This window comes from Glycine max, chromosome 9, assembly GCF_000004515.6.
Source record: "Glycine max cultivar Williams 82 chromosome 9, Glycine_max_v4.0, whole genome shotgun sequence".
NCBI lineage: Eukaryota > Viridiplantae > Streptophyta > Magnoliopsida > Fabales > Fabaceae > Glycine > Glycine max.
In genome coordinates, this window is record NC_038245.2 from 46,001,034 (window position 1) to 46,027,780 (window position 26,747).

The 26,747-nt window shown below is 32.0% G+C and overlaps 5 protein-coding genes and 1 long non-coding RNA gene across 8 annotated transcripts; 4 read left to right on the plus strand and 2 right to left on the minus strand.

Moving 5' to 3' along the window:
• Positions 1 to 240: 240 nt before the first annotated feature.
• On the plus strand, positions 241 to 2,997 carry LOC100775200 (monooxygenase 1). The gene is made up of 6 exons (XM_003533476.5): positions 241 to 380; positions 1,064 to 1,210; positions 1,326 to 1,376; positions 1,474 to 1,645; positions 2,044 to 2,278; positions 2,358 to 2,997. Exons 1-6 carry the CDS (start codon positions 301 to 303, stop codon positions 2,870 to 2,872), a joined length of 1,200 nt encoding a protein of 399 aa, XP_003533524.1. The 5' UTR covers positions 241 to 300; the 3' UTR covers positions 2,873 to 2,997.
• A 3,278-nt stretch (positions 2,998 to 6,275) lies between these two features.
• LOC100780558 (PHD finger protein At1g33420) lies at positions 6,276 to 9,455 on the plus strand. 2 transcript variants are annotated; one of them, XM_003534374.5, is made up of 5 exons: positions 6,276 to 6,842; positions 7,240 to 7,366; positions 7,468 to 7,683; positions 7,771 to 8,379; positions 8,458 to 9,455. In XM_003534374.5, exons 1-5 carry the CDS (start codon positions 6,518 to 6,520, stop codon positions 9,305 to 9,307), a joined length of 2,127 nt encoding a protein of 708 aa, XP_003534422.1. In that variant the 5' UTR covers positions 6,276 to 6,517; the 3' UTR covers positions 9,308 to 9,455. The 2 variants fall into 2 exon arrangements, with proteins under 2 accessions (XP_003534422.1, XP_014617839.1); XM_014762353.3 differs by having other exon boundaries at positions 8,581 to 9,455.
• Positions 9,456 to 9,490: 35 nt separating this feature from the next.
• Positions 9,491 to 11,986, minus strand: LOC102660145 (uncharacterized). Its single transcript, XR_416110.4, has 3 exons — positions 11,775 to 11,986; positions 10,044 to 10,159; positions 9,491 to 9,937 (listed from the first exon to the last, which is right to left on the minus strand). It is a non-coding gene; the product is annotated as an uncharacterized lncRNA (long non-coding RNA).
• A 2,141-nt stretch (positions 11,987 to 14,127) lies between these two features.
• On the plus strand, positions 14,128 to 15,026 carry LOC102660227 (uncharacterized). The gene is made up of 2 exons (XM_006587659.4): positions 14,128 to 14,387; positions 14,574 to 15,026. Exons 1-2 carry the CDS (start codon positions 14,197 to 14,199, stop codon positions 14,743 to 14,745), a joined length of 363 nt encoding a protein of 120 aa, XP_006587722.1. The 5' UTR covers positions 14,128 to 14,196; the 3' UTR covers positions 14,746 to 15,026.
• Positions 15,027 to 17,945: 2,919 nt separating this feature from the next.
• LOC100775746 (protein BEARSKIN2) lies at positions 17,946 to 21,382 on the plus strand. Its single transcript, XM_003533477.4, has 3 exons — positions 17,946 to 18,215; positions 19,735 to 20,012; positions 20,421 to 21,382. The coding sequence occupies exons 1-3, from the start codon at positions 18,050 to 18,052 to the stop codon at positions 21,054 to 21,056; spliced, it is 1,080 nt and encodes a 359-aa protein (XP_003533525.1). The 5' UTR covers positions 17,946 to 18,049; the 3' UTR covers positions 21,057 to 21,382.
• A 2,632-nt stretch (positions 21,383 to 24,014) lies between these two features.
• Positions 24,015 to 26,100, minus strand: LOC100776291 (probable beta-1,3-galactosyltransferase 8). Of its 2 annotated transcripts, none has more exons than XM_003533478.5 (8): positions 25,872 to 26,100; positions 25,727 to 25,791; positions 25,387 to 25,571; positions 25,057 to 25,314; positions 24,862 to 24,949; positions 24,640 to 24,765; positions 24,438 to 24,547; positions 24,015 to 24,348 (listed from the first exon to the last, which is right to left on the minus strand). In XM_003533478.5, the coding sequence occupies exons 1-8, from the start codon at positions 26,025 to 26,027 to the stop codon at positions 24,200 to 24,202; spliced, it is 1,137 nt and encodes a 378-aa protein (XP_003533526.1). In that variant the 5' UTR covers positions 26,028 to 26,100; the 3' UTR covers positions 24,015 to 24,199. The 2 variants fall into 2 exon arrangements, with proteins under 2 accessions (XP_003533526.1, XP_006587723.1); XM_006587660.4 differs by having other exon boundaries at positions 24,640 to 24,777.
• Positions 26,101 to 26,747: the final 647 nt, after the last annotated feature.

Below are 26,747 nucleotides of genomic sequence, written 5' to 3' on the forward strand. Positions count from 1 at the left end.
TATTGAAAGAGTAAAAAAATATTGATTTTGTAAACTAATAATTAAATATTGATGGGTTTTTAAAATGAAATATTTTATTTATTGTTCCATTTACGCAAGATCATGCAAAGTACAATGTTGGTTGTTGATCTATTTAATTAAAGGAACTACCCCAATTATTATTCTTAGTTAACATATTATACGTGAGAGACGTTGATGTGATTTTGAGATTTCATGCTATAAAAAGTAACTACAAAGACAAATAAACATAAACTGTCTTGAAAATATATTTGAGTCTGTTAACTAGAAAAGGCCAAGAAGATGGATAGAACTGTTGATGCCGATATTGTGATCGTGGGAGGTGGTATTTGTGGCCTTGCAACAGCCCTTGCCCTTCACAGGTTTAATTTTAATTTGTTTTATCCCCTCTCTCCTTCATCACACATGCAAAATGATCTATAGTTTTTCCTTCCTCCACATCATCTTGTTCATTTGTTAGAATCTTGTGATTTTGCAATTCAAATCGCGCAGATGATTGAATGTGATTCAGCTATTCAAAAATTAATTTATATTGTGTGATGAATTATATATGGATGATTGGATCGTGTAATACACCGATCAACTAATGTCATTACATATCACCTATACGAATTAGATGTTTCAGCATTTTGTTGTTTTGTTTTTGTTTTTCTTTTGACAATTGGATCCCAGAACTAAGAAAATATTTCATAGGCTTAAATTATTAAATGAAAAGATACTAAAGAAATATAATGCTCTTTAAGAATTCCAGTGCTCTCTTATTTTAATAGCGAATTCGATCATTCTTCTGAAATGGAAGATCCACATTGTCAGTAGTTTATTCTATTTGGCTTGTTTTGTCAGAATCTAATTTAAAATTATTGCACCGAAATTACTTAATGATATATTCCACAGTACTTTTATTTCATCACTGAATCTTACGATTTATGATTATAAAAAAATAGGTTAGTAATTTACGAGTTGAATCATGATTTGATGCATTTATATATTGTTTCTTCCGTACCATATGAGATTTCCTTTGAAATGTTAACTTAATAACTTTCAGGAAGAGAATTAAAAGTCTGGTTTTAGAAAGATCAGAGAATTTACGAGCTACAGGAGCAGCTATAATAGTGCACGCAAATGGCTGGCGTGCACTTGATCAGCTTGGCATTGGCTCAACACTTAGACAAACTGCTATTCAAATACAAGGGTGTAAAATCTTTCGATATTGCATCCTAATATATTATATAGAGAGAGAAGATAAAATTTATACGTAGTTTTTAAAGTATTTAATTGATTGATAAAAACAAAATGTATGATTTCAGGGGAAGATTTATATCTCTTAACGAGGCTGAGCCAATGGAATTTCCATTTGGGTGAGTTAGAGGGTACTTTGTTTATTTTAATACAAGTAGAACAAATGGAACATCTTATATATAGTTAACTTGATTTTGTTAATGAACAAACAAACAGGGTTGATCAGGAACTTCGCTGTTTAAAGCGAACTGATCTGATGAAAGCCATGGCCGATAATTTACCGGCGGGGACTATACGTACCAACTGTCAAGTGCTTTCCATTGAATTAGATCCTTTAACACGCTCTCCACAGCTTCTGCTTAGCAATGGAAGCATCCTTCAAGCTAAGGTATTTTAAATCTCATCAAAATATGTCCACATAGCGAACATTGTGAGTGCCTACTAGCCTCACTGCTGCTCCACCAAATGGATTAGAATCTTTTTTTTTTTTCTAATTAACAGAAGGATAAATTTTACTCATATGGTAACCTGTGGTTCCGAATTTGCTACATAACATAATCGTTAGAGAGGAAATTAAACATGGCTGAATTCTTTTGCAATTGGACCTTAGCTAGATAAGTTCTGGGCATGCATTTAATGCTTTGGTTTTATGCTAAGCTTTTGTTGTGGCCCGAGCTGCTTGTGCTGTGTTGTATTGAATCAATTTGTGGGTTTTAAGAAAAATTAATGTTTCACTAATTAATATCACTTGTAAAGTTTAACAATTACACTCGTTTATACTATCAGGTTGTCATTGGGTGTGATGGCGTGAATTCTGCCATTGCAAATATGTTTGGGTTACACCGAACGAAGCTCTTGCTTTTCTCTACATGTGTTGCACGAGGCTTCACAAATTTTCCAAATGGTCATGAATTTGGCAGTGAGTTTGCTATGATGAGCAGAGATCAAGTCCAACTCGGAAGAATCCCAGTGTCTGACAAGCTCGTTTATTGGTTTGTCACAAGGCCACGGACTTCTAAAGGTTACTCACTTGTTAATTCTATCTTATAATAGTAATAATGTGAGAATATATATTAATTATGTTTGATAATTAAAAGCAGATTCAACAATTTGGAAAGACCCAGTTCTTATTAGACAGTCATTAATAGAATCAATGAAAGGTTTCCCAGAAGGGGCGGTGGAGATAATACGAAATTGCAAGTTGAGCTTCTTGCATCTGACTGAGTTGAAGTATAGGGCACCGTGGGACTTGGTCTTTAACAAGTTCAGGAAAGGTACAGTAACAATTGCTGGTGACGCAATGCATGCCACAGGCCCATTCATTGCACAGGGTGGCTCAGCCTCCATAGAAGATGCACTAGTTCTTGCTAGATGCCTGGCACAAAAGAAAGCTGAAGAAACTGCAGAGATAAACATCGCAGAGGCAGAGGAAGCATTTGATCAATATGTCAAAGAAAGGAAGATGAGAAACTTTTGGCTCTCTTTGCATTCTTTCCTTGTTGGGAAGAAGCTTGACACCAAATCATCCATAGTCAGATTCATTATCCTTGCAATCATGGGCATTCTGTTTAGAGACCCCGATTGGCATTCCCGCTATCATTGTGGAGTTCTATAGGAAGATTTGTCATTTCAACTAATCTTATATGTGCACATATCATTGCTCACTTAATTTATTGCTTTATTCAATAATATTAATAAAATTTCTGATTTCTGATTATGTATTCATTTGACTTTGTGCATCATTACACACCAAATATATATAGATATATATAATTTAATAAGTCATGGATCAAATGGATTTTATGACTTCAGGTTGATGGTTTTCGATAATTAGTAGTATAAAGTTGCATTCATGTATTCAACGATGATATTTGTATTTATGAATGCTTTGCTCAAATTAAAGCAGTAAAATAGATCTTAAATTCAAGCTAATACCTAAGTATAGATTGAAATAAACTTCATGATTTTTTTAATCTAATTCTGAAAAGTTGTTGGTCTTCTTCTCTCAAGTAGAATATTATCCAATGAATTCACTCATGGTTCTCCAATAACTCTAGTGTTTGGATATCCTATTCCTATAAAGAAGTTAATGGACCGGTAACTAATTTGATTTGAGCAGTGTTGAGCTGAATCTTTTTAAATAAGATTACAATTCAAGTTTTGTTGATGAAAAAAATTATATTTAAAAGAATTTTTTTTACTAAAAATGATGAATTATAAACGAAATCGATGAATATCTCATCAATTCCATGGGTAAAAAAATATAAAAAACAATAATACAATCAATTAAAATTTGAATGTCCAATTATTATTGTTAATCAATTTGTTTTCATATTTTCATGAACTTGTGTATAGACTGCACTTTGCTTATCATGTAGTTTCTCTATTCAATGCCCTCATCTAGAGTTTGAGTTGTTTTTTAGGAACTTTGTATCACTTTATAAAAATAAAAAACGTATGGGTGAAATTTTTTTTACAGTGGAAATAGTTTAAGAGAAAGAATGAAGAAACGGAAAAGAAATATATGAAGTGAAAAATAAAATAAAAAACAACATAATTAATTTGTCTTGCAACATACTAATCGATTGTGTTCAAATAGATAGTCGATTCTAAACCCTCTTAAATGTCATATTTGCATTTACGGATGGTTTTAAACTCCCATGAATGTCATTAGCTATGCATTTACCCGTGGTTTGAACTCCCATAAATGCCATAAGTTATGCAACGCCTTCCTGTGTCAATTTTTACAATTCCTACATATGTCATCAACTTTGCATTTACCTGTAGTTTGAATCCACATAAATACTATTAGTTATCCATCACCTTTTTTGTAAATTTTTTGTGTGGTTTGAAAAAACAAATGTGTGGGATCCATTCCTTTTAATTTTTCCAACCCTTCACTTTGGCCTTACCAAATTACACATGAATCTCATTGTCCCTTTACTTCTTCTTTCTCCCTTCCCTCTCCCTTTGCATTTTTCCGCTGGCAAACAAAGTGTCATTAGTGATTTTGAACACATTGTCTATCCTCTCATTGGAAGGTACATTTCATTTTTCATGTACCTTATATGCAACTAACCAAAAATAAATAAATCTTTTGAGTAAGAAATTATGTTTGGGATGTGAAAGTTAAAATATTTGCTTATTGAAATCACATATGAGATATGAAACTAAACAAAGTACTATTATCCTTAATTTTCTTAACCAATTATCTGTTTCAATTTTTAAAAAATCTTATATCATAATTAAAATTATTTATTATAAATTTAGAATATAATTTATATATCCAAAAAAATTATAATGAATTTTATATGCAATATCATCTATAAATTTAAAAATATAAATTATAATTATATAAAAAATAAATATTTTGTGTAATGATTTACCACTTAAAAGTTAAAACTTAAAAGATTAGATGAAATTAAAAATATACTGAAAAATAACTAAATTCCAGAGCCATACAAAACGCGGGCAATAGAAGTATAGAACTAGTTGACTCAAACGTTTTAGTGCGAAAACGAAAATGAAAATTCAAAAAATTGTTGAGAGGCGCACTTTCAAACTTCTAAGTATAAAAAGCCAAGGAAAACCGCCTTTCCGATTCTGTCGTCACTCCCTACTGTTTGAGAGTTGTGTTTTACTACTCCTTACACGACATTACTACCCACCTTTTACAACTTTAAAAAAAAACATAATATTTATTTAACCTTGGATTTTTAAATTCACTTTTTAATTATAAGATTCTTTCATTTAATTTATATTTTTTAAAAAATAATTCTTATATTAAATTTATTAATTATTTATATTATATTTTTTTATTCATTTATTTATTTCTCATTAATATTTTTTTAAAAAAGTAACGATATATAAAAAAATAAAAAAGAATCAAACGAAATTTTAAAACAACAATACTATTTCCTACGAAAATGTTTACACGAATTCTAATCATATTTTTTTAAAAAATTATTACATTCTTACCTAGTCTTTTAAAATCTTCACAATTTTTTATGATAAATAATCTTTTTAAATCCTAATCTAATACGTCCCTCAAACTAAAATAACAAACTTTTTAAAATAAAAGTATCAAATATATTTATTTTAAAATAAATTAACCAAAATTAAGAATTTTAAAAATTAAGTAACCAAAATTATTTTTTAGCCTATATATTTTATTATCATGAAAGTTGGGCTCTATCTGTTGTTGTAAGTAGTTTATATTTTATTCCCACGAGAAGGTAAATACTCCACTTTAATTATTTAAAAAAATAATAGTTTCTGGAATGTAGCTAGTAGTAAAAGGATGACAAAACATGATAAGAGTATAAAAATAAAATAACAATATGATAGGATAATGGAAATAAAAGCGTTAATCTTATCTAAATATAGACTGTTTAATAAACCAGATGACATTATCGTACTATCAATTTTGTTTTTAATATATACTATATCATATTAATGATTATTTTAAAATAATATATAAGATAAAGTATTGAATTACATGTTAGTTAATAATTATTAATAATAAAATGATTTTAAAAATATAAAAATTAAAATCAATAAAAAGTTAAGAGTATAAAATTCAATTCAATCATCAATCAATGTAGATTTTATCCTTTAGTTGTTTTTATATAATTGAAAAAATGTAATAAATTGATATTCTTATTTTTATTACAATTAAAATTTATAAACTAAATATTTTTTTAATATTTAAATGATTTTCTTACATTGTATATCAGTTTTTCTTACTTTATTTGTCTGATTCAATTTAAAAATGATTTTATATTACAATTTACTCATTATAAGTTTAATTATGCTATGATTTGGCTATTTAAAAATATCTGTTTTGCTGAATATATTTAAAAAAGAAAACAAAAAGAGTGATTTATTATAAATTTGAATTGAATCACAAGTAAAAGTTTATTGGAAAGTGAAATACTAAATAATAGAAAAAAGAAAGAAAATAATGAAAAGGTGCGCGTGGAGAAGGGGAAAGTGAACCGCCATGACTAAATTGAAATGACAATTATGCCATGGGAAAAAGTGGATATATGCAAAAACAAACCAACAAACCAACAAACCAACAAACCCTAGCAACTACACCCCCAAACGCCAACGCCGTCGTCTCCTCTGTTTCAGTCTTTTGCTTTTTATTTTACTCACACTCTCAGACTCACTCTAGATCAGATCTATTTTCTTTTCCCTAATCGTTACTTGAGCCAGGATTCGACGTCGTTTTCAAACCCACCCGCCGGATTGGACCATGGTCGTCAACGAGAGACCTTCCAAGAGGATGAAGAGGAGGGTCACAGCTGATCTTTGTGATTTTCTTACTTTTCCGGAGCCTGGCGTCTCTGCCTCCACCGAACCCTTCCGGAACTGTGTACAGCGCTTCCTCTCTCACCATGCGCGCATCACTTTCCCTCCCTCGCTCTTTCCTTCACTCATGACGTGGCAGATCTTGTTCCGTGTCGGAGACCTCCTTGACGCTCCCGATCTCTCGCCGGCGATAGTCACTCTCGACATTGTCGAGGAAGATGTCACTCGTTCTCGTGCTTCTGTCTATTGTGACCAGTGCCGAGTCGTTGGTGAGCATACTCGCCGAGTCTTGTGACTCACTGACCGTAGACTCATGCATTTTCATTAACTTTAAAACACAAAAAATAAAAAAATACACGAATCATGGTAGAAGAAATTTACGATACTTTTTTCTTTTAATTTTAATTCAGAGTAGTGAAAATTAAGCAAAAACCTTTGTGTTATTTTCCCTCTTATTTTTTGTGTGTGCTTAAATTCAAATTATATAATAATAAACTTATTTTGCCATTTTTTTGTATTATTACTATTATTATTTATATCAAATAATGATATCATGTTGGTGTGTGAAAAGATAATAAGCATGCGAGATGGATATTTATGGGACCTTTGGTGGATATATGGTTGTGTTCTAATGCTGACTTTTTGTTGGAAAAAAAAAAAACAAAGGGTGGAGTGGGCATCCGGTGTGTCGAAAGCGATACCATTTCATAATAAGGGCTGCGAGCGATGCCGTAGAAGCATATCAAAGACCTTGTTCAAGATGTGGAAATCTTCTCCAATTATCTGAAACAAGGTAAGGGGTTATGCTCTTCTTATTTCCCCATTAAAACTTTTACTCGTCTCTTTTTGCATGCAAAGTAACCTAGTCGTTTGGGTTAATGGACATGCTGGCAGGTGTAGATCGTGTAACTTTGCCATCACCGTTGATGACCTTGAGGATTGGGTGTATCTTCAGATTGAAGATAACACACATCTTCTGCATGGTGTCGTCCATTCCAATGGTTATGGTCACTTGCTTACTCTTAATGGAAGAGAAGGTGGCTCAAAGCTTCTCTCTGGTTCTGATATCATGAATTTCTGGGATAGGCTATGTGCTGCAATTTCTGTTAGGTCTGCATTACTCAACTTTCTCACGTTTTGCATCAGGTTGAGTTTGACACCTGTTTTTTAAACTAATTGTGTTGTTTAATTGAGCAGGAAGGTTAGCGTGATGGATTTGTCCAAGAAATTTGGGCTGGAATACCGGTTGCTTCATGCAATCACCAACGGGCATTCCTGGTATGGCAATTGGGGTTATGAATTTGGAACTGGCAGCTATGCTCTTACGCAAGATGCGTACAAGAATGCAGTGAATACCCTGTCAAGCATGCCCTTGTCATCATTTTCATTCCACGGTCGGGGACCAAGAAGCCACCTGGAGTGTGTCATTTCTCTTTACCAGTCTTTGGCAGAAACTGAACTTTTGACGATTGGACATCTCTTCTCCTTTATGTTGACATTGATTCATGAATGTCGTAAGCCAGTGGCCATGAGGACATCTAAGCAGACCAGTAACATGTTGTGTGCATGGACGGGAAATGATGTTGAAGAGGTGCAACATGCTTTGATAAAGGTTTTGCTTGCATCGGGTGCTTGTACTGAGGCTAAATGGGTGACAAGACGTGCTCTCAAGGGTGCAGTATGCAGGGGTGTTTCATCTCCAGAGCTTCTAGACTACTGTCTTAAGCACTTCCCAGGGAAATTAACTGCCAATGGAATGATAGTTTGTTCACGATGCAATCCCATTTCCAGTGGCATCGAATTCAGGTAAGACTGAATACGTGGCTTTTGCCAATTTGCTTCTATACTAATGTAACTAACGCTTGTTATATATCCTTGATATAGATTAGAACCTTGGTGTAATGGATTGAGTACAAAGTCAAGCTATCCAACAGAAGTTCAACTGATCTCTGATTTGACATTTTTATTTAATTCAATTATTCACCCTGACAAAATGGTGTGCTACAGACCAAAGATTATGAGGAAAAGTGTGGCTGATTCAGCCAGGAAGCTCCTTGACTGTAAACAGTTTATGAAGGATTACAAGCCATATGAAATGGCCGTTGAACTGCCTTCAGTCATTAGGCTGTGGTGTCACGTGGAGCTTTCTGATCAGCCCAAGGATGATCCATCCCCACCACCAGAGCTAATTATGCTGCCTTTGAATGCTACCGTTGCTGACCTCAGGAGTGAAGCCACTAGTGCATTTCAAGAGGTGTATGCAATGTACAAGAGGTTTCAAGCTGAGGAACTTCTAGGATACGGGTCAATCAGTGATTCGCTCACCATAAGGTTCTTGCTTGGAACAAGTGGATCAATTCAAATTCAAGGTAAATGTCCAGCTAAACATGGGCTAAGTCGATTTCGAATGGAACGAGGAACAGAGGTGTGGAAGGTGGATTGCACTTGCGGGGCTAAGGATGATGACGGAGAGAAAATGTTAGCATGTGATACCTGTGGCGTTTGGCAGCATACAAGATGTGCTGGAATTGATAATAATACTGATGGAATGCCTTCTAAGTTTGTTTGTATGGGATGTGTCAACTTGTACCGTGAGGAAACTAAAAAATTACCAGCACCTGGTGAGGAAGCTAACGAGACCTGTAAATTCAACACATCTTGCAGAAATGAAGCTGTAGCAAGGGACTGTGCAACAGTTTCATGTAACATAGCTGTGAATTTTGGTGTGGGTTGAGTGTATAGCTTTTGTATGTATTTGTACAGTTTCATGTAACAAGTCGATTGTTTTGTAAGTCTCTTTTGAAGAGCTTAGGCCCTATGGTCAGTACAGCTTGGTTTCGAGCTCAACGAAAAATATGAATCGACTTGACAACTTTGTTCTATGTTTGTGCTAACTTGCAATTATTTACAGCATCAATTAAAACTGAAAAAAAGTCTAGTAAATAAGCATCTTAGTTATGATAAGTTGACAACATTAATTCCTTGTAGACTAAAATGAAATAATGACGTGATACTAGTTTACAAGTTAAAATATTACAAATAAATATCAGGAATTGGGTAGCCGACTTACTTGAGTTGCTTATACGATGTCTGTACGATTATTTTCATCTGGCTGTGATCGGTTGTTCAGGTGTACTTGGTTTAATTTAATGGCTACTATGAGAAGAAGCATATTTCTATTACTTGGGCTTTTTTGATAATGACGGAGTGGCTCTCGCTGAACTTGAAAGGCAACTGATAGCTTCACCCTGGTTTGTGCATTTGTAGAGTTTTTATGGGGGCTGGTAATAGATTCACCAAGGTCTCTGTCAACTTTGGTTCTTTGTTACCATATATGGAATGGATTTTGATTCAAGCGGCACAGCTAGAATAACAGTAGTTAAGAGGTTACAATGATTGTTATGGGGGCTGGTAACTTCAGCAAGTAATAAGTCAAAACAACCAATATTTTAGAGAAATGTTAAACTAACCTCCTGTTTCAAGTTTCTCGTACATTTGGATAGCACTCACTCCCACCTTCGTTGATCACTTGAGAAGAGTATTCACATGTTTCATTACTGAACAATTTGGCTGTGTGCATTCCCTCCTGATATTTGATTTAATCCATTGAAAGAGATGTGGCATTTAAGTCAACTATAAATGCAATGGCTGACAATATTTGTGAAATAATATGCAATTTCTTATGAGTTCAGCTTGCCATGAGTTTGTACTTAATGTATTTAATGTTAGAATGAAAGGGGGAGAATTGGCCTGAAGATGACAAACCAGAAGGCTTTCTGATAAGAAATCCATCTTCCAACATCCCAAATTAACAGAAAAAGAAACTGACTATGATCCATACCAAAAAAAAAAAATTATAGAGGAAAACAATAAGAGAAATGTTTACTTTCTTTTCATGCAAAGCAGGACATTCAAGATCCAATAATGAAAAGGGTAGCATACAGTAGCCTACATTATATTCAATAGTCTAGAAGGTCATAACAAGAGTATTGTGGCAAGAAATTGTATGACAAATACAGAAAATGAAAGGATATAGCTATGACTCGGTCTAAGCCAAAGCCTATCCAATGTAATCACTCAGTAGAAATTAAACACTGGTAGTTCCAAATAATTAGGCTTCAAAAAGGTTAACAGCAAGCTTATTTTTTTCTGAGATTTCATTATCAATCTCTGCATCTTCAGGGAAGCAGCAATGTCTAGGAGAGCAATCTAGTCATTTTATATTTTCTCTAAACCTTGCAGATATAGCACATAGGTACACAAATGTTTAAATTAAACAAAAAGAAAAAAGAAAAAGAAATCCACCATTGTGAACAGGAAGCTGATAACTCTCTTTTAATAAAATGAAGACCTTAGGTTCAAAACATGAAGTAGACAGCTAATATCAACTTCGACAATATTACCATTTACCACAACAACTTTGATTAAAGCAGCTATATAAATTCTATTACAAAATGCAGTAGTCATTCTAAAAAAGATATCATCACTGTTTTTTACATTTTATACGCCATAATGTTTGGTTCAACTTTTGTGTGTTTCATGATGGATGGAGAAGCAAGTCTCATGTTGAATCTTTCTATACAAGACATAAAGGACCGTTAGCCCTACTAATAAAAACAACAAAGTACAGCCAATGACATGAAATGGGTAGAAAAGGCCTTATTGTACTTAATGTAACTTCTTTTCCCCTAAAGCAATAGCCAAGACAACTTTAATCAAAACTTATAAACAGAATAATAACATATGAAATTAGGTAAGAGCATATAGTGTTCAACAGAAGCATCCGAAAAAAGCAATAAGAGATCAGAAAGCAATGAGCTACGAACGGCTTTTCCAAGTATGCTTGCAACGCAACTCTTGAGAATTGTTTGCCAGAGATTGCAACCAGACAGAAAAGCAAATAAAATATGAATTTCTCAAATCAAGCATGAATAGAGAAGAATTATCAAAGCATTGCTGTATCGGTCAAGAAATATTGACGAAATGATGCTGCCTGCGGTAATGCGATTTAGATTTAGATCTAAATATAAACGAACAAAATTAATCAAAGTAAAGTTTGCAGTATAGTCTGCCAACAATGGATCTGGTAATTCTAACAAGAATTGAAATATAAATCGGGTGAGTCAGAGAAGGCAGAACCGCGCACAAGGCATGAAATCAAATAAAAGATAAAAGAAGAAAGCTTAGGTTTATTGCCTCACCTCTTAATGGATGGGACTGGGAGGAGATGTTGATCCCTCCCTCCAACAAAACTCAATTCACTGAGTAACATACTTCCAATCAGAATTTCTATTTTAGCTCTGTCACTAAAAGCCCTAATTCCAAGCGAATAGTAAGAAACGAACAGAGAATGTCCCTTGTTTCATTCAAGGGGAAGAGAGATGACGCAATACTTTTTTAACCGATTAGTAAAAACCAAAAAAAAAGAGTTTATGAAAACTAGTTTATAAGCCCGTGTAATGCACTTTTTTTTTGTTAATTAAAGAATCAACATATTTTTTTATTGTTGTACTGCGTGAACATGTTATTGTTTTTTTTTTTAACGGACGTGAAATGTTATTGCTAATAATATATAATTATGAGTTTAATACTCTAATGGATAAAACACCCCTACTTGTTAGGGTGTGTTTGTTTTAAGTGTTACAAAATTATTTTTGAGAACGGGTTTGAGAATGTAAGGGTTTATTTGGAGTAGGTGTGATTTTTGGTTTTGAAATATAATATTCCCAACAAGCACATTTAACAAAAATGGAGTTTTAAAATACTTTTAAAATTTATAATTTCATTTTTAGTTTTTTTTTTAAATTACTTTTCTTGCATTAGGTTTATGTTTTTTATCTTTATTTTTAAAAATTACTTTTCCTATATTAGAGATAATTATTTTTGTTACTTCGATCAACACAATTGTCATCATTTACATTGACATTATCACTATTATTACTATTGATATCACCACTAATGACACTATCATTACCAAGCAATTACTAACACCATTACTATTATCATCGCTGGACATCCTCCTTGTATTCTTTGTCCACCCTCCCTGTTTTTTTAATCTATAATTTTGATTTCTTTAATTTTTTTAAATTAAGATATTTCATTTTACACTTTTAAAAAATTTATGATTTTAGTTCTCATTTTTTAATTAAGATATTTTATTTCTCATTTTTAAAAAAATCATAATTTTAGTCTTTATGATCAATTTTAAACTTGATTTATTTACTCAATAAATATTGACGATTACGTGTCTACTTATTATCTACATGATAAATATTTTTTTAAAAATTATTTAATTGCCAACAAACTTAATTTATTAAAAAAAGAATTAAAATAGTACATATTCAAGTCTAAAATTAAAAAGAGAATTAAAATTATAGATTTTTTTAAAAAATGAGAGACAAAATGTCTCAATTGAAAAAAAAGAAATTAAAATTACAGATTTTTAAAAAGTGGGTGACTAAATGTTTCAACTATAAAGTGGGTGACAAAATGTCTCAATTATAATTATTTTTTTCCTGTTTTGGTCCTTATAAAATGTTTTTGTTTCATTTGGATCCCTGTCCTGGTTAGTGATGACATGGTGTTAATAAAGATTAGAAAATAGCCTAATGTTTCCTAAATTGCAGGACTAAGATGAAATTTTAATATAAGGACTCATCAAAACTTTACAATTTTATAGGAACTGAAAAAATAACATCATGGACTAAAAAATAAAATTATAGGGGCCAATACAGGAAAAATATTAAAGCTATCTTTCTGAATTTTATTCCAAATTTTGGGCTGATTTCTCATTTAACCTTACATGATGGAAAGTTAATAGATATGTAGTGATCTTGAAATTAATGTCTGCACTCATGTGTTGGACATAGTCAAGAGAGATTAGTGATTATTTAATCGTATTCAGCCTGTGCAATTTTCTATATTTGTTGGAACACAATAGCAAACAATGCATGTAACATAATATCATAAGAAATTAATGTAACCCACATGGACATGAATTCAGAAAAGTAAAAGTATACGCTTAACCTAACCTTTAATTCCTTAACTCATGTTCCTGTTTCAAGCTATGTTTATCTAGTTTATTGTATTTTTCAAGTTATGAACTTCATGGATGGGAAAGAGAGCTAGAGAGGGAACAATATGAAATATAATGCAGTACTAGATCTTAGAATTTGCAGGATTATGAAAAGTTTCATAATTCAACTTATGTTCTTCAACTTTTATAAAAAAAAAAAAAACTCTCTCGCTCTACTTCTCCAAAAGCTGAGATGTATAAATTAATTTTATCTGATTTGAGAAGTTTACTTCATTTTTCTTCTTCTTCCATAAGTGGTTATTAACAAGTTTATTTACAATTGTAAGAATTGTTTTTAGCTTATTAGTTATAGGTCTGATCACTCAGTTCCAACTGTAATACCTATATGTCATGCAGATGGGAGTGGATAGGTTGAGCCTTTTTGGTTGGTACCTGGTAGTTTGATTTTATAGTTTTGAGGATTCAATTTGGTGTGACTGATTTTTTTGTGAACTTTTTATGTTTCAGTAAATGCAACAACTTTAAGAAAGATTAGGTACTGGGTATCTTGTATTCCAACTCAATAAGATAGTGGGGAGGAAAGAGATATGCCCGTCGCTAGCAAAACCAGAAATATGCTTGAAGGTTTGGTAAAAGAAGGATCATTGAAATGGTTGCTTGGCAAGAAGAGTTACTTTGGTGAAGAATTTGAAGAGATGGAAAATTCTCCTTCTGCTGGGAAGAACTTTATACGAGAGCTCTCTCCTGTTGCAAACCTAGTTGTTCGTAGATGCTCAAAGTAAGTGCATTTCTGTACATCTTAGCATGTTTTCTTGGAAATTATTGCTTCATAATCAGTTTTCAATTTTCAGTCTTGTTGGATTTAGTTTATTTGGTATATTGGACCTTTCACTCCTTTTTGTTTGACACAATGGGTCATACTTTTGATTGGAAATTCAACTGTAATATAAAACAAATAATGCAGAATCCTTAGGACCTCTTCAAGTGATCTTCTGGAGAGCTTCAATCAAGAGGCTTCTGATTCTATGAAGCATCCATCACGATATGCGAGGAACTTTTTGGAATATTGTTGTTTCAAAACCCGGTTAGGACTTATCTTCGAAGACCATGGAAGCAATATTCAAGAACAATTTTAATGAAGACTTATCTTGATGGCTTTATCAATCCTCAAGGTTCGATGGAATGGAGTGGTAACTTTGCATTGAACACACTTTATTATGCAGAGTACATTGAACAGCTACAAGTTCTTTTTTCCTTTTGGCTTCAAGCTTGACTGGTCTTTAACTCAAGAAGAAAAAAATGCTTTAATATTTACCTTGTTGATCATTTTATCCAGCATATACTTTTCACTTTTTATCAATTAGTAGGCCATTTTGATTCCTGTATACAATTTGTATTTTATTCTTTAGTGTTGACTCTTGACTCATTTTTTTTATTCTAATTGTTGTTTCTCCATTATACTTCTGCTTTTTAAAAATTCTCATAGATACATTAATTAAAAAAAAAAGCCAATGCAATACCTTAAAAAAAAAAGGCAAAAAAAAAAGTCAAGCAAAAAATAAATAAAAAAAGATTAAAAAAAAACCAATACTACGACGGTTATTGTATAACCGTCTTAGTATGTTACACCTACTACGCCGGTTATTTTATAACCGGCATAAAAATTCATTTTCGTATGTCATATACAACGACGGTTCGTGGCAACCGTCGTAAAATACGTATACATACAAGGACGGTTTTATGGCAACCGTCGTAAACCGCATATACATACAAAGACGGTTTTATGGCAACCGTCGTAAAACGCATATACATACAAGGACGGTTTGATGGCAACCGTCGTAAACCGCATATACATACAAAGACGGTTTTATGGCAACCGTCGTAAAACGCATATACATATAAGGACAGTTTTATGGCAACCGTCGTAAAAAATATTATTTACAACGACGGTTTAGAAGACCGTCTTTAAAATACTTGCACCTTTTACGACGGCGGCTATTACGACGGTTCAAAACTGACGTTAAAATAATTACTTAACCGACTTAAAATGTCGTTTTTGCAGTAGTGTATAAAAATAAGAAAACTAAAACCATAAATTTAAAAAATTAAGGAAATAAAAATTACAAAGCCATGAAACTAAATATCCCTGAAACATAGAGTTCGTCGATAAAATTTCGTCTCTTGTAATAACATATTTTTTATTCATATGTACGATTCTGTTGGTATGCTTAAAAAACTCACCCATGGACCTTGTAGGAGTAGTGATAGGTTAATGTACAAATTTTCCACCAAATTTGAGTCAACATATATGGTGAACAGCTGTCATCAATAAATTTAAATATACACTCTACAGGAGAAACATGCATGCATGAATGCAGATCGACGGACTTTGAGAATTGATGTTTCCATGAATTAACCAAATCAGTTGTCTGTGGAAGATGTGATCAAGTGATCAACGCGTGTTAGGAATATATATAATTATTCATTTTACAGCTAACTGGATTAAGATTTTTTTGGTTGTGTCAACTTACTGATAGAAAATAAATAAAAGAAGAGAAATGAAAAGAAGTTAGCCTACAATACTGTGTACGTAAGTCTAGCATATATCTTTTATAAAAATCTCTCAGATATACGATTGATGTGCAAGATCGAAAAACCCATTGGGAAGGATAATAAATCACGAAAAGTACAGAAAGAAAGCGTGCAAATTGAATCAAGCAAAAGCAATCTGAAAGCGCTTCAGGTCATACCCACATGTGCATGCCCCAGCTATAGGGACTGCGTCTCTAACTGTTTCTATGAACATTTAAGACTAAACCCAAAATTTGTTAAAAGTTTATATGATTGTCAATAATTTACATAAAAAATTGTCTATAAAGAAGAATTTTTTTAGCATAAAACTTCGGCCGTCCAATGAAATGCGGAAATCCCAAGAAGCTTTAGTAGCTATTTTTCCCAACATTGCTTTAAGAACAATCAAATAACCCATAAATTATGTTAGTTTTTAAATCTCGGGATCATTTATCGATTTAAATATTTTCAGAAAACAAGTAAACTGATTTTTATTGCAAGTTAGTCGACAGTGTTTTGAGAAGCGCGTGGAATTAACAATAGCATAATGATACAGGCTGATTATATATTGACAATCTGCTGCTCAATACATATAAACATTATCTCCATTTATTTATTTTTAAATTTATCATGATGCGTATGCCTGAGTATTCGATATATGGTAATAATTTGAATTCAAGCAATATTTACATATAAATTATATTAGTCTTAACATGAAATTTGTTATTTAAATTAATGACACCTGATTACAGATCAGAAAAATGAAATTAATTTTGCATTTGCATGTCAAATCATATTATGTCTCAACTCTCCATATGGATTTTTGCTAGATAAGTATTCGGGCTTGCTGTAATCTCACCACGCTGAAGGATATTAATTTCTCTGTAATTTGGACGGTGAAGTCTCACGTAAGTAGAAGGCTTGGTAGCTGGTTCATATAAGTTGTTAATTCTGAGTTCAGTGACCTTTTAGACAGCTCAACAATTATTATATATAAGACTCATTAATCAAGTTTGGGTTTTATTCAACCTAACTGACATGTACCACAAACCTTCCTCCGTGAAAAAGTCAAGATTACAAACTACTAGCTAGGGTTTTGACTAACATTATCATTCCCTAGCTATAACCACAGATTAAGCATGCCCATTTTGTATACCTAATTAAGTAATCAGCATGATAATGAAGTTTAATTTGGACAGCTTCGTAGGGATCACTAATTAACATACAAGTGCTGGATATGTAAGTTTCAGTAACTACTAGTAGCAAAGACGAGCTCAAGTTAGGGCAAAGAATGTTACCTTCACGCACGCATAATTAGCACATATACCTACGAACGTTATAACTCAACCTCTATTTTGGAGAAATTTTTAAGCTTCTCCCATTTTACTAAATAGATTATATTTGCTAGGTTGAGTACAACTTTTTCTTTTCTTAATTAAAAACAAAAAAGATATATTTTCTTTTGGCATGAGGTAAGTAAATCACTACTGATAGGAGAGTGTAGCTTACGCTCCCTGTACGTTTGTGGGGAACCCTATACGAAAAGATTGAAAAAAATACCTAAAATAATAAAAGATAAGAATAGAAAATAAGAATCATACTGCTGGTCACATTCATTCCGTAAACTTGTTTTTTACGATAGCTAGCTTTAACCATTCCCGTCGGCGTAGTCACCGGCCGTCAACCCTTTCTATATGGTCACAGTGTTTAACGGTGGCGTTGACAACCAAGAAGGTATATAAGTGCCATGCTTGCAACACCACGTACGAATTGATTGCTTAATTAGTTCTTCAAATCGATTAAGTTCATAGAGAGAATTGAAATATCTATTTGGTAAGTGATTGAGAGTTTGAATTTGTAGATAATAAGATGGGTTCGTCGACTAATGGTGGTGTGCCGCCAGGGTTTAGATTTCATCCAACGGATGAAGAGCTGCTTCATTACTACTTGAAGAAGAAGGTGTCCTTTCAGAAGTTTGACATGGATGTCATTAGAGAGGTCGACTTGAACAAGATGGAGCCTTGGGACTTGCAAGGTACTTTCTTATTTTTTACTTGCTTGTCTTGTAATTCTCTTCTTCTAATTATGCTTTGAGCTTCAGCATACACACAAATTAATAAGTCTCTCTGATCGAATGGATCAAATTGTTAAGTGGCTTGTAATCTGTTAACAGTGTTAGTTGGGCACTGTCGCAATTTTCAACACAACAGATTTCATTCAAATATCCATTATGAGCTGAATATAGTATATTATGCATCAGCAGGTAGCTTTTAGTTTTAGCCGTCAAGCATGTTCTTTAATTTGGTGGTGGAGATTATATATATTCATTCAGTACAGCGCATGATCTTTTGGTCGAAGGGGAATAAATTGTTGGGTGTAAAGCACATATATAGTCGTATATTAATGTTATTTTCTGAATGATTCGAGTACCATTCTTTATGCAATTTGTTTTTGAATCCAAATTTACTTGCTTTTGAATGCTCAATTTTGATGATCACAGTCTTTACTATAAATACATCTTTAATCAAATAAGAATTATTATTATTTTTTTCTTCATAGGATGTTGCTCAAGTATGTATATGGCGATTAATTAAGAAAACTTTTGTTACTGATGATGATGAATGCCTTTGCCCTCAAAATGAATTCAAAAACAAATGCTTGATAAGTCAAACACTTATGCTTTGTTTGTTTGAGATAATAGAAATAGGAAAAAAAAATTAAAATAAAGTAATATTTTGAAGATGTAAAACACACATGAAACCAACATTAAAAAGGTGAATTTTTTCTCTCCAATGTCATCCTCTCTATTTTTATCCTACCAAATAAAGCTTATCCTCTGCACAATTATAGAGAAAATATTAATTAGTTGATCTCGTTTCCTACAACACGAATGTCCTTCTCAAGTTCTCAATTCTGTTGCACTTCTCACTTTTTCTTCTTTTGACTTGTTATTCTCTTGAGAGACTTTATTGTTTAGGCACACATCACTAATATATAATTATTTATAAATTTAAATATATTTTTAATTTTTAAAATTTAATATTTTCTCTATTTCGTTCTTGTAAAATTATTATTTTATTTTTAGTTCTTTTAAATTATATTTTTTTATTATTCAAAATATTATCTAGTATTTTAAAGATTAAAAATAAAAAATAAAAAATAATTTAACAAGAACGAAACACAAAAAATACTAAATTGGAAGGAATAAAATAATATTTAAACCTTATTTATATCATCTTAATTAAATGATGTCTAGTTTAGGAGAAGTCACATGACTGACAAACTCATATTGATCATACTTGTGAATCTTTCTCAGGTGCTTAGGCCATATAATTTCCCCTTCCTAGCTAGCAACAAAATTAGAAGTTATTTTTATATTGAAAGTGTAAAAAAAAAAAAACACTAATAATGCAGAAAATTTAAACTCATTAACTATTACAAAACTATATATCGAGAGAAAACAATATATTCTTAAAATTTTACATATTGTTACATATTTTTCATTTTTCACTATTTTTATTGTTTGCTTATGTTAAATTTTTCGTGACAAACAGAAAGATGTAGAATTGGATCTACTCCACAAAACGAGTGGTATTTCTTCAGTCACAAGGATAGAAAGTACCCTACAGGTTCAAGGACTAATAGAGCAACGAACGCAGGGTTTTGGAAAGCAACAGGAAGAGACAAGTGCATTAGGAATAGCTTCAAGAAGATTGGAATGAGAAAAACCCTTGTGTTTTACAAAGGAAGAGCTCCTCATGGACAAAAGACTGATTGGATCATGCATGAGTACCGCCTAGAAGATGGCAATGATCCTCAAGGAAGTGCCAATGTATTTCTCTTTCCCTTTCACCTCATTAACATCAAGTTCATATTGAATTATCCTACGATAAAAACACATCAATAAAAAAATATATTCTATATAAGCATATCTTATTTCCTTTGTTTAGAGAATTGATTTTTAGATACCTTATCTTTTAAATACCACATCAACACCTTTTATTTTATATTTTTTAATCTCCTTCTTAGCTATAACATTCTATGGCTTATATGATACCTATACTTTTCTATTTTTACTCCCTCTTACTAGGTGCATGCTGAATAGCATTTGGAAGGTCTAAAAATTGTTTTTTCCTTTTGGATTTGATTTTTGTTTTGAAAGATACTAGGGGTGGATATAGAATCACGTGGTGTCAATTAACTACAAATGCTTATGATTTATATATGAATGTATTTGTAGGAAGATGGCTGGGTGGTGTGCAGAGTGTTCAAGAAGAAGAATTTATTCAAGATTGAAAATGAAGGTGGGTCTACACATAAACCAGATCACCAAATCAACAATTCTTCAAACACTAATGCACGGTCCTATAGAGAAAATCACTACTTACTACATCAACAGCAAAATCCTAGGAACTCATCAGGGCTTGAGCTTGATAAGCCTGAGCTGGCTCTCCATTACCCGCCGCCACACTTGCAAAACCCTCCATACTCACTCTTCCAATCCCAGCCTCTTCTTCAGACCCAAAAGCCTATGGTTTATGATTATTCATATACATCAGACACCCCTATCATGGCAAAGCAACTCATGACAAACCCTAGAGACTGTGAGAGCGGCAGTGATGGCCTAAGATATCAAGTTTCGGAGTCAGGTATGGAAGTTGGGTCGTGTGAACCAAATCAAGAAATGGGAACCGGAAGAGGTGAAGGAATAAACGAATGGGGTGTTCTTGATAGGCTAGTGACCTCTCATCTTGCTGGAAATGAGGACTCATCCAAAGGGGTCAGGTTTGAAGAGGCAAATCCACAGTCTGTCCACCAGATCAATCAACTTTCATTGCGGGGAGAGATGGACTTCTGGGCCTATGGAAAACAATGATTAATTTCCCTTTATTGTAGTGAAATTTATAAACAAATTAAGTGTATTCAAGGTTGGAGATAATTACAAAGGCTCTAACCATTTTAAAAAGGACATATATTTTGATACTGATCGATTTAAGATTGTTTGTTATGTTTTTCACTTGATTAGAAGACTTCATTAGTTGTAATATTTCAATCCATTGTTTGTCAAGTACCGTAGTGTCAATTGAAAAAAAAATGCAATTATTGATTGTATGATAATAAACTGATGCTTGTCAAGTACGTACCATTGTATGATAATGCTAACTTGACTAATAAATACTAGTACATCATAAGCTTCTTCCATTTGAACTAACTTTTGAATTTTCGTCATCCACTTATTTATTGGCTTTTGTTATTGCCAATAAAAGTTTGAGAATATTTTTTTCTGACAATTACTAATGCTAATAAATGTTATGATTAAATGTGATTAAGATATGGATGACTTGATATTAGCAAAAGTTTTAGCAACAATATTATTTACTCCTAAAAAACGTAAATAATATCGTCCTAGCTAAAATCGCTTGGATGTTTCTCATAAATAATAAGGCATTAATTAAAGATGACAACTACTAAACGACTAAGATTGTGTGCGCGCGTGCCTGTGTGCTACCTCTTGAAAAAAAAATCTACATGCGTGTGTGTACTGTCTCCTGAAAAGAATTCTACATGCTTTTATAATGAAGCTTTGTAAATTATATATGCACACTTTCTTAGAATCGCTCAAAATAAAACTTGGGAGTTTAATTACGCATTAGCTATAGCGGGTTGAAACAAAAACAAAAATAAAAAGAATAAAGATGCATAGACATATGATACTTGACATATTGAGAGAGAAAGAATGTAGGTATGATGAATGATACAGTTTAATAGAAAGAGAAATAAAGAAAACATAAAAATATCAACTAAGTGTATATGATATATAGGAGAAAATAGTAATTCATGAGAAAAATCATCATGTTATTCATGATATTAATTAATACTTGTGTGATATGTAAATAATTCAATATTTTAAATTGATTAAGATCTTTTAAATTAATGAATAACATAATTAATTCTTGTTAGTTAATTATTGACTATATCTTAATTTTAATGAATTAATAAATTTTTAATTATTCACATATTACATAATTATTAATCAAAATCATAAATAACCTACTCATCATGGATCCCATAATAATTTCTTGATATATAGGTGTGAAAAAATCAAAACTCAAATATAAATAGCTATAACGGTTTATCACTCTACTTCTATGTTGCATAAATATCGATAAACTCAACAAATTTTATTTTTAACAATTCACGCAGACCTAAATTATGACGAATAGAAAGGCAATATATGAAGTAATAAACAAAGAATCTATTCTATTATCTAATCTTTTAATAAAACACTATATTAACCTTTATTCAAATTTTGACAGCTGTTGTTTTTAAAGGTTTTTTGGTCTTTACCAGGTGCTGTATTTAAAAAAAGAACAAAATTTGACAAACACAAGGTTTGAATCAGTGACCTCATAGTCAATTACCACTAAACTACAAAGTACTGTTGGTAACTACATGCAAAACGAGATTATATAACTGATATTGGATAACAAAAATGACAGCAAGGATAAATAAGAGAAACAAAAATGACGAAAAATAATAAAAATTAAATACATTTCTTAAAAAAATATTTGAACAAAAATAAATGCTTGTCTATTTAATATTTTTTAAAATGGAAAAAAATAAATTATTATTAATTTGGTTAACATCATAGGGCCATATTAATTTATAAATATATATTCCCTTCATTAAATTATTTTTTTGAAAATTTGTAATATTAATGGTGAAATATACTTAAACAATGTTACCAAACAATGTTACCATAACTTGATTATTTAAAGACTAACTTAGTCAAAAATAAATTATTTGTAATAACTGAGAATGAATATTACCCGATTCTTTTAATGAGTATAAGAATGATTATCTACCTAACAATTTCATATTTATTATATAATATTTTATTTTAATGCATATACTGTTAGCTAATATATATATTACAAAATAAATATTTTTATAACAGTGATGAATTTTCTTAGATGAATGCATTATAAATTTATTGAAATAAAATTTATTTAAAAAATATTTATTTAAAAAATAAATTCAATTAATATTGTAAATAAAATGTTTTCAAAATTCTTTTTTATTGCATAAACACTCTTTAATTAGGCTTGACAAAAAACACAAACCCACTTAGTCCATCCAAACTTATCTCAATTTTAACGAAAAAATTCTACTTTGACTGAATATAGACATTATCCGATTCTTTAAACAAGGTTGGAGATATATATCTATCTACTTGTCCTCACCTATTATAAAATATTGTCCTCACCTATTATAGAATATTTTATTTAAATGCATGCATTAGTTTTTTTATCAAACAAATGTTAGGTGTTAGTTTTGTTAAAATGTTAATATTATCAAACAATATATCTTTAATAATTTAATAAAAAATATTTTTGTTAGTGCATAAATACATAATAAATATATTGAAATAAAATCTATTAAAATTAAAACTGGTAAGAACATGGATATTGGTCTTCAATTTTCAAATATCCTATTACAGTCAATAATTTAACTTGCTTAAAAATCAGGATTTGAATGAATTATTTTGTTGTTTGAATCATCTGTTTTTTTTTATAGAAAATATAAATAACTAATTATTTTAACTTAATATAATTTTTTAAACAAAAATATTTCAAACATGCCTGAAAACGAGAATAACACGTGCTGGACGAACGAGTATCTTACTAGTTATATTTAAACTAAACTGTAGGTTCCCATATACGGTTTTTATTTTAATTATCGTATGTGCTGAAATAGTTGAAATAATTTTGTAGTTAGTTATATAATCAAGTTTAAAATATAGAAGGGGAAAACTACATTAGAAATTGAAAGGTAAACAAAACGTAAGGTTACTATTGATTTTTCTTTTGATGAAACAAGGTTATTCAGTTACTAATACTATAGATATTGTTCCTCAACGAAACTCTAACAAATTTCATCAAAATAAAAGGAAAATGTATTCAATTCCTCTTAATGCAAAAGTAGTAAAGTAAGATTTTCTATGTCTCAATTTGAGAATTAGAGGTCAACGTTCCAAACAGCTCCGTCACCCTCCCCACAAGTTTTGTGTATATCTCTCATTCTCTCCACCGACTTACAGATACCACTGCACGACCAATCAAAAGATGCCACGCACACATTTCCTGTCCTTGCCTTCCAATCACAATCTGCGTGTACAAACAAGACAAAAATGAAATTATATATTTTTATAATATTCGTACGCTCTATAAGATGTGAACTAGCAAAGAAAACGTACCTGGAGGGGTCCCGCAACACATAGAGCGTTCATCGACATGTTCAACTTCTAGGCCCAATAACCATGAACCTAAAGATACGTCTTCATTTGCGTATCTGTGTAATATGGGCCTGCAATGTAAATTACCCATGTGATACCCATTACCCACAGGTAGAAGAGAATATAATTCTACTTGAACAATGGGAAAGAATGATGAAGTCACCAATTGATGGATATATAAGTAGCAAGATCCTTGGAGATGGCATATATTTGGCCAGTGGCATGCCTAAAATACTTGTTTCCTTCCTCTCCAAACTTCCAGTGCTCAGCCTCATGATACTTTGCTCCTCTGCCACTCACACTAGTTAAAATGAGATTACTTGATTCACAAAAGAACATAAATAATTCCTTCAACAATGAATGACTTATCAAAGAGAAACCTCACTTTTGATATAGAACAGGACCAGATTTCATGCAACCAATATAAACCCTGGGTCTTGATCGGTACTTGGCAAGTGTACTCACTAGCATACCTGTATTATTACAAAGAAAGAGATGAGTGTACTTGTGTTATATATAACTAAGGAGGCACACACACTCAATTAACATAGAGATTTAGAAGACAGACATAGGTGGGTACCTAAATTTAAATGGATATCATCGTCGACCTTGACATAGAAATCAGCATCCCACGTAGAAATGATAGTGGAAAAGTAGAGGCGAGTCTTGGTGGATAGCTCATGGTAGCCCTCAACGTGGTCTAACCTGAGGAAGTCCTTGTGTTCTGCCTCCTCTGCATCAATTGCTTTATCAAGAATGCCTCCTGGTGTGGTACTGTGGCCGATCACGAACCTTACAATAATGCCCTTCTCTTTCTCTAATTCCTTAAGCTGATTTCCTGATTCATTCAGTGGGAATTAATCAATTGATTTATAATTAATTAGAGGTTGTTACATGCAGTGCACCTTACCTTTTGGTAACCATGTTTGGCGTATGGAGTCTCTTCTCCTTTTGCTGCTAAAGGCTGTGTTAATACCAATCACCACAAAAGCCTTCTGTGCACTGTGGTTTGAAGACTGTTGCCGCCCTCCAGTTTGGCTTGTTCGACCTGCTGTCAGTTCCATTTCCAATGTCGAAACTGCCTTATCCAGTGACCTATTTTTATTATTTGTGCACAAACAAACATTAATACAACATCAAAACAAATTAAAGGATTAATTTTTGTTCATCTGTTAACTAAAGTCTACTAATACGCTAGCATGACACTTTAATGCACTGTTATGTCAGTAATTGCAAGATTTATATCTTACTTGATAGCTTGATGGGTCTTCACGACTTCCTCCATTACATCACCAGGTCTGCCTTCAATCAGTTTCTGTTTGGAAGTATATAAATTTAATTTTTCACATACTTTGGAATAAAAAAGCACTACAATTTATATGTACATGTACTCACTCGCTTATGATCACAATCAGGTCTGGGTGGTAGTAGTGTATTTTCATGGTTGTTGGAGGGGCGTGTCCACATCTGGCCACTGAAGAGTATTCCAGCAAGAAAGCATGCAATGCATACGAACAATATGGTCTTACCTGAACCTGCCTTTCCCCTCATCTTTTCTTTTCTATCAAAATGCCGGCCAGCGATCTTTCTGATGACAACTCTTCAGCTTTTAAATTGAGCCTTGGGGACGGTTTTCATGGAAAAGTTTTAGTAGGTAAAAGACGTTGAAACATTATATGGAAAACAATTCAGTATGGGCACACATATTGATATGCAGCAACATTTGCCATGTTAGGTCCCAGGAATTAAGTAAATGCAGCAGCATTTTAAAGCAATGCGGGTTACCGTTATAAGCAAAAATCTTGTGATCTACGTTGATGTAACTGTTGGTATTGGCACAATTTATATGGTTAATGCCAATAATGCAACTTTCAACTCATCATAGCCATGAAATTACGGTGGGTCTTGAGCATATCATGTGAGCAGGAGTGGAATGTTCATTGTAAAAAACAATCAATGTGTGAAGCAAAGTGTTTATCTTGCTTTAAAATAGACAAGAGAGCTAACTATTGATGCTATTTTGTCAATCAGTTACTGACACAAAGATATCGACAGCCACGTATATGAAGAACAGGTACGAAATCATTAACTTTTTACAAAATGCCAGTTTTGCTTATAAACAAGTATAATTATTTATCAATTCCCTAAGCAGGTTGAGAGTGAGAGATTGATGAATCACACTATAGGAGGTTATATATCAATCTCTACTTCTAAGATGAATAAAATAAAATATCAATAAACTCAAGCAACTTTTACTTTTTACAATTTACG

Bases quoted from the DNA above. Each gene is read 5' to 3' on its own strand.
- LOC100775200 (XM_003533476.5), top strand. From the start codon at position 301: ATGGATAGAACTGTTGATGCCGATATTGTGATCGTGGGAGGTGGTATT. The intron at 1,211-1,325 runs GTGTAAAATCTT...GTATGATTTCAG, and splicing joins ACTGCTATTCAAATACAAGG to GGGAAGATTTATATCTCTTA. The intron at 1,646-2,043 runs GTATTTTAAATC...TTATACTATCAG, and splicing joins GAAGCATCCTTCAAGCTAAG to GTTGTCATTGGGTGTGATGG.
- LOC100780558 (XM_003534374.5), top strand. From the start codon at position 6,518: ATGGTCGTCAACGAGAGACCTTCCAAGAGGATGAAGAGGAGGGTCACA. The intron at 6,843-7,239 runs GTGAGCATACTC...AAAAAAACAAAG, and splicing joins TGACCAGTGCCGAGTCGTTG to GGTGGAGTGGGCATCCGGTG. The intron at 8,380-8,457 runs GTAAGACTGAAT...TCCTTGATATAG, and splicing joins TCCAGTGGCATCGAATTCAG to ATTAGAACCTTGGTGTAATG.
- LOC102660227 (XM_006587659.4), top strand. From the start codon at position 14,197: ATGCCCGTCGCTAGCAAAACCAGAAATATGCTTGAAGGTTTGGTAAAA. The intron at 14,388-14,573 runs GTAAGTGCATTT...CAAATAATGCAG, and splicing joins GTTGTTCGTAGATGCTCAAA to AATCCTTAGGACCTCTTCAA.
- LOC100775746 (XM_003533477.4), top strand. From the start codon at position 18,050: ATGGGTTCGTCGACTAATGGTGGTGTGCCGCCAGGGTTTAGATTTCAT. The intron at 18,216-19,734 runs GTACTTTCTTAT...CGTGACAAACAG, and splicing joins GGAGCCTTGGGACTTGCAAG to AAAGATGTAGAATTGGATCT. The intron at 20,013-20,420 runs GTATTTCTCTTT...ATGTATTTGTAG, and splicing joins ATCCTCAAGGAAGTGCCAAT to GAAGATGGCTGGGTGGTGTG.
- LOC100776291 (XM_006587660.4), bottom strand. From the start codon at position 26,027: ATGAGGGGAAAGGCAGGTTCAGGTAAGACCATATTGTTCGTATGCATT. The intron at 25,572-25,726 runs GTAAGATATAAA...TAATAAAAATAG, and splicing joins AAGACCCATCAAGCTATCAA to GTCACTGGATAAGGCAGTTT. The intron at 25,315-25,386 runs GTAAGGTGCACT...TGAATGAATCAG, and splicing joins CCAAACATGGTTACCAAAAG to GAAATCAGCTTAAGGAATTA.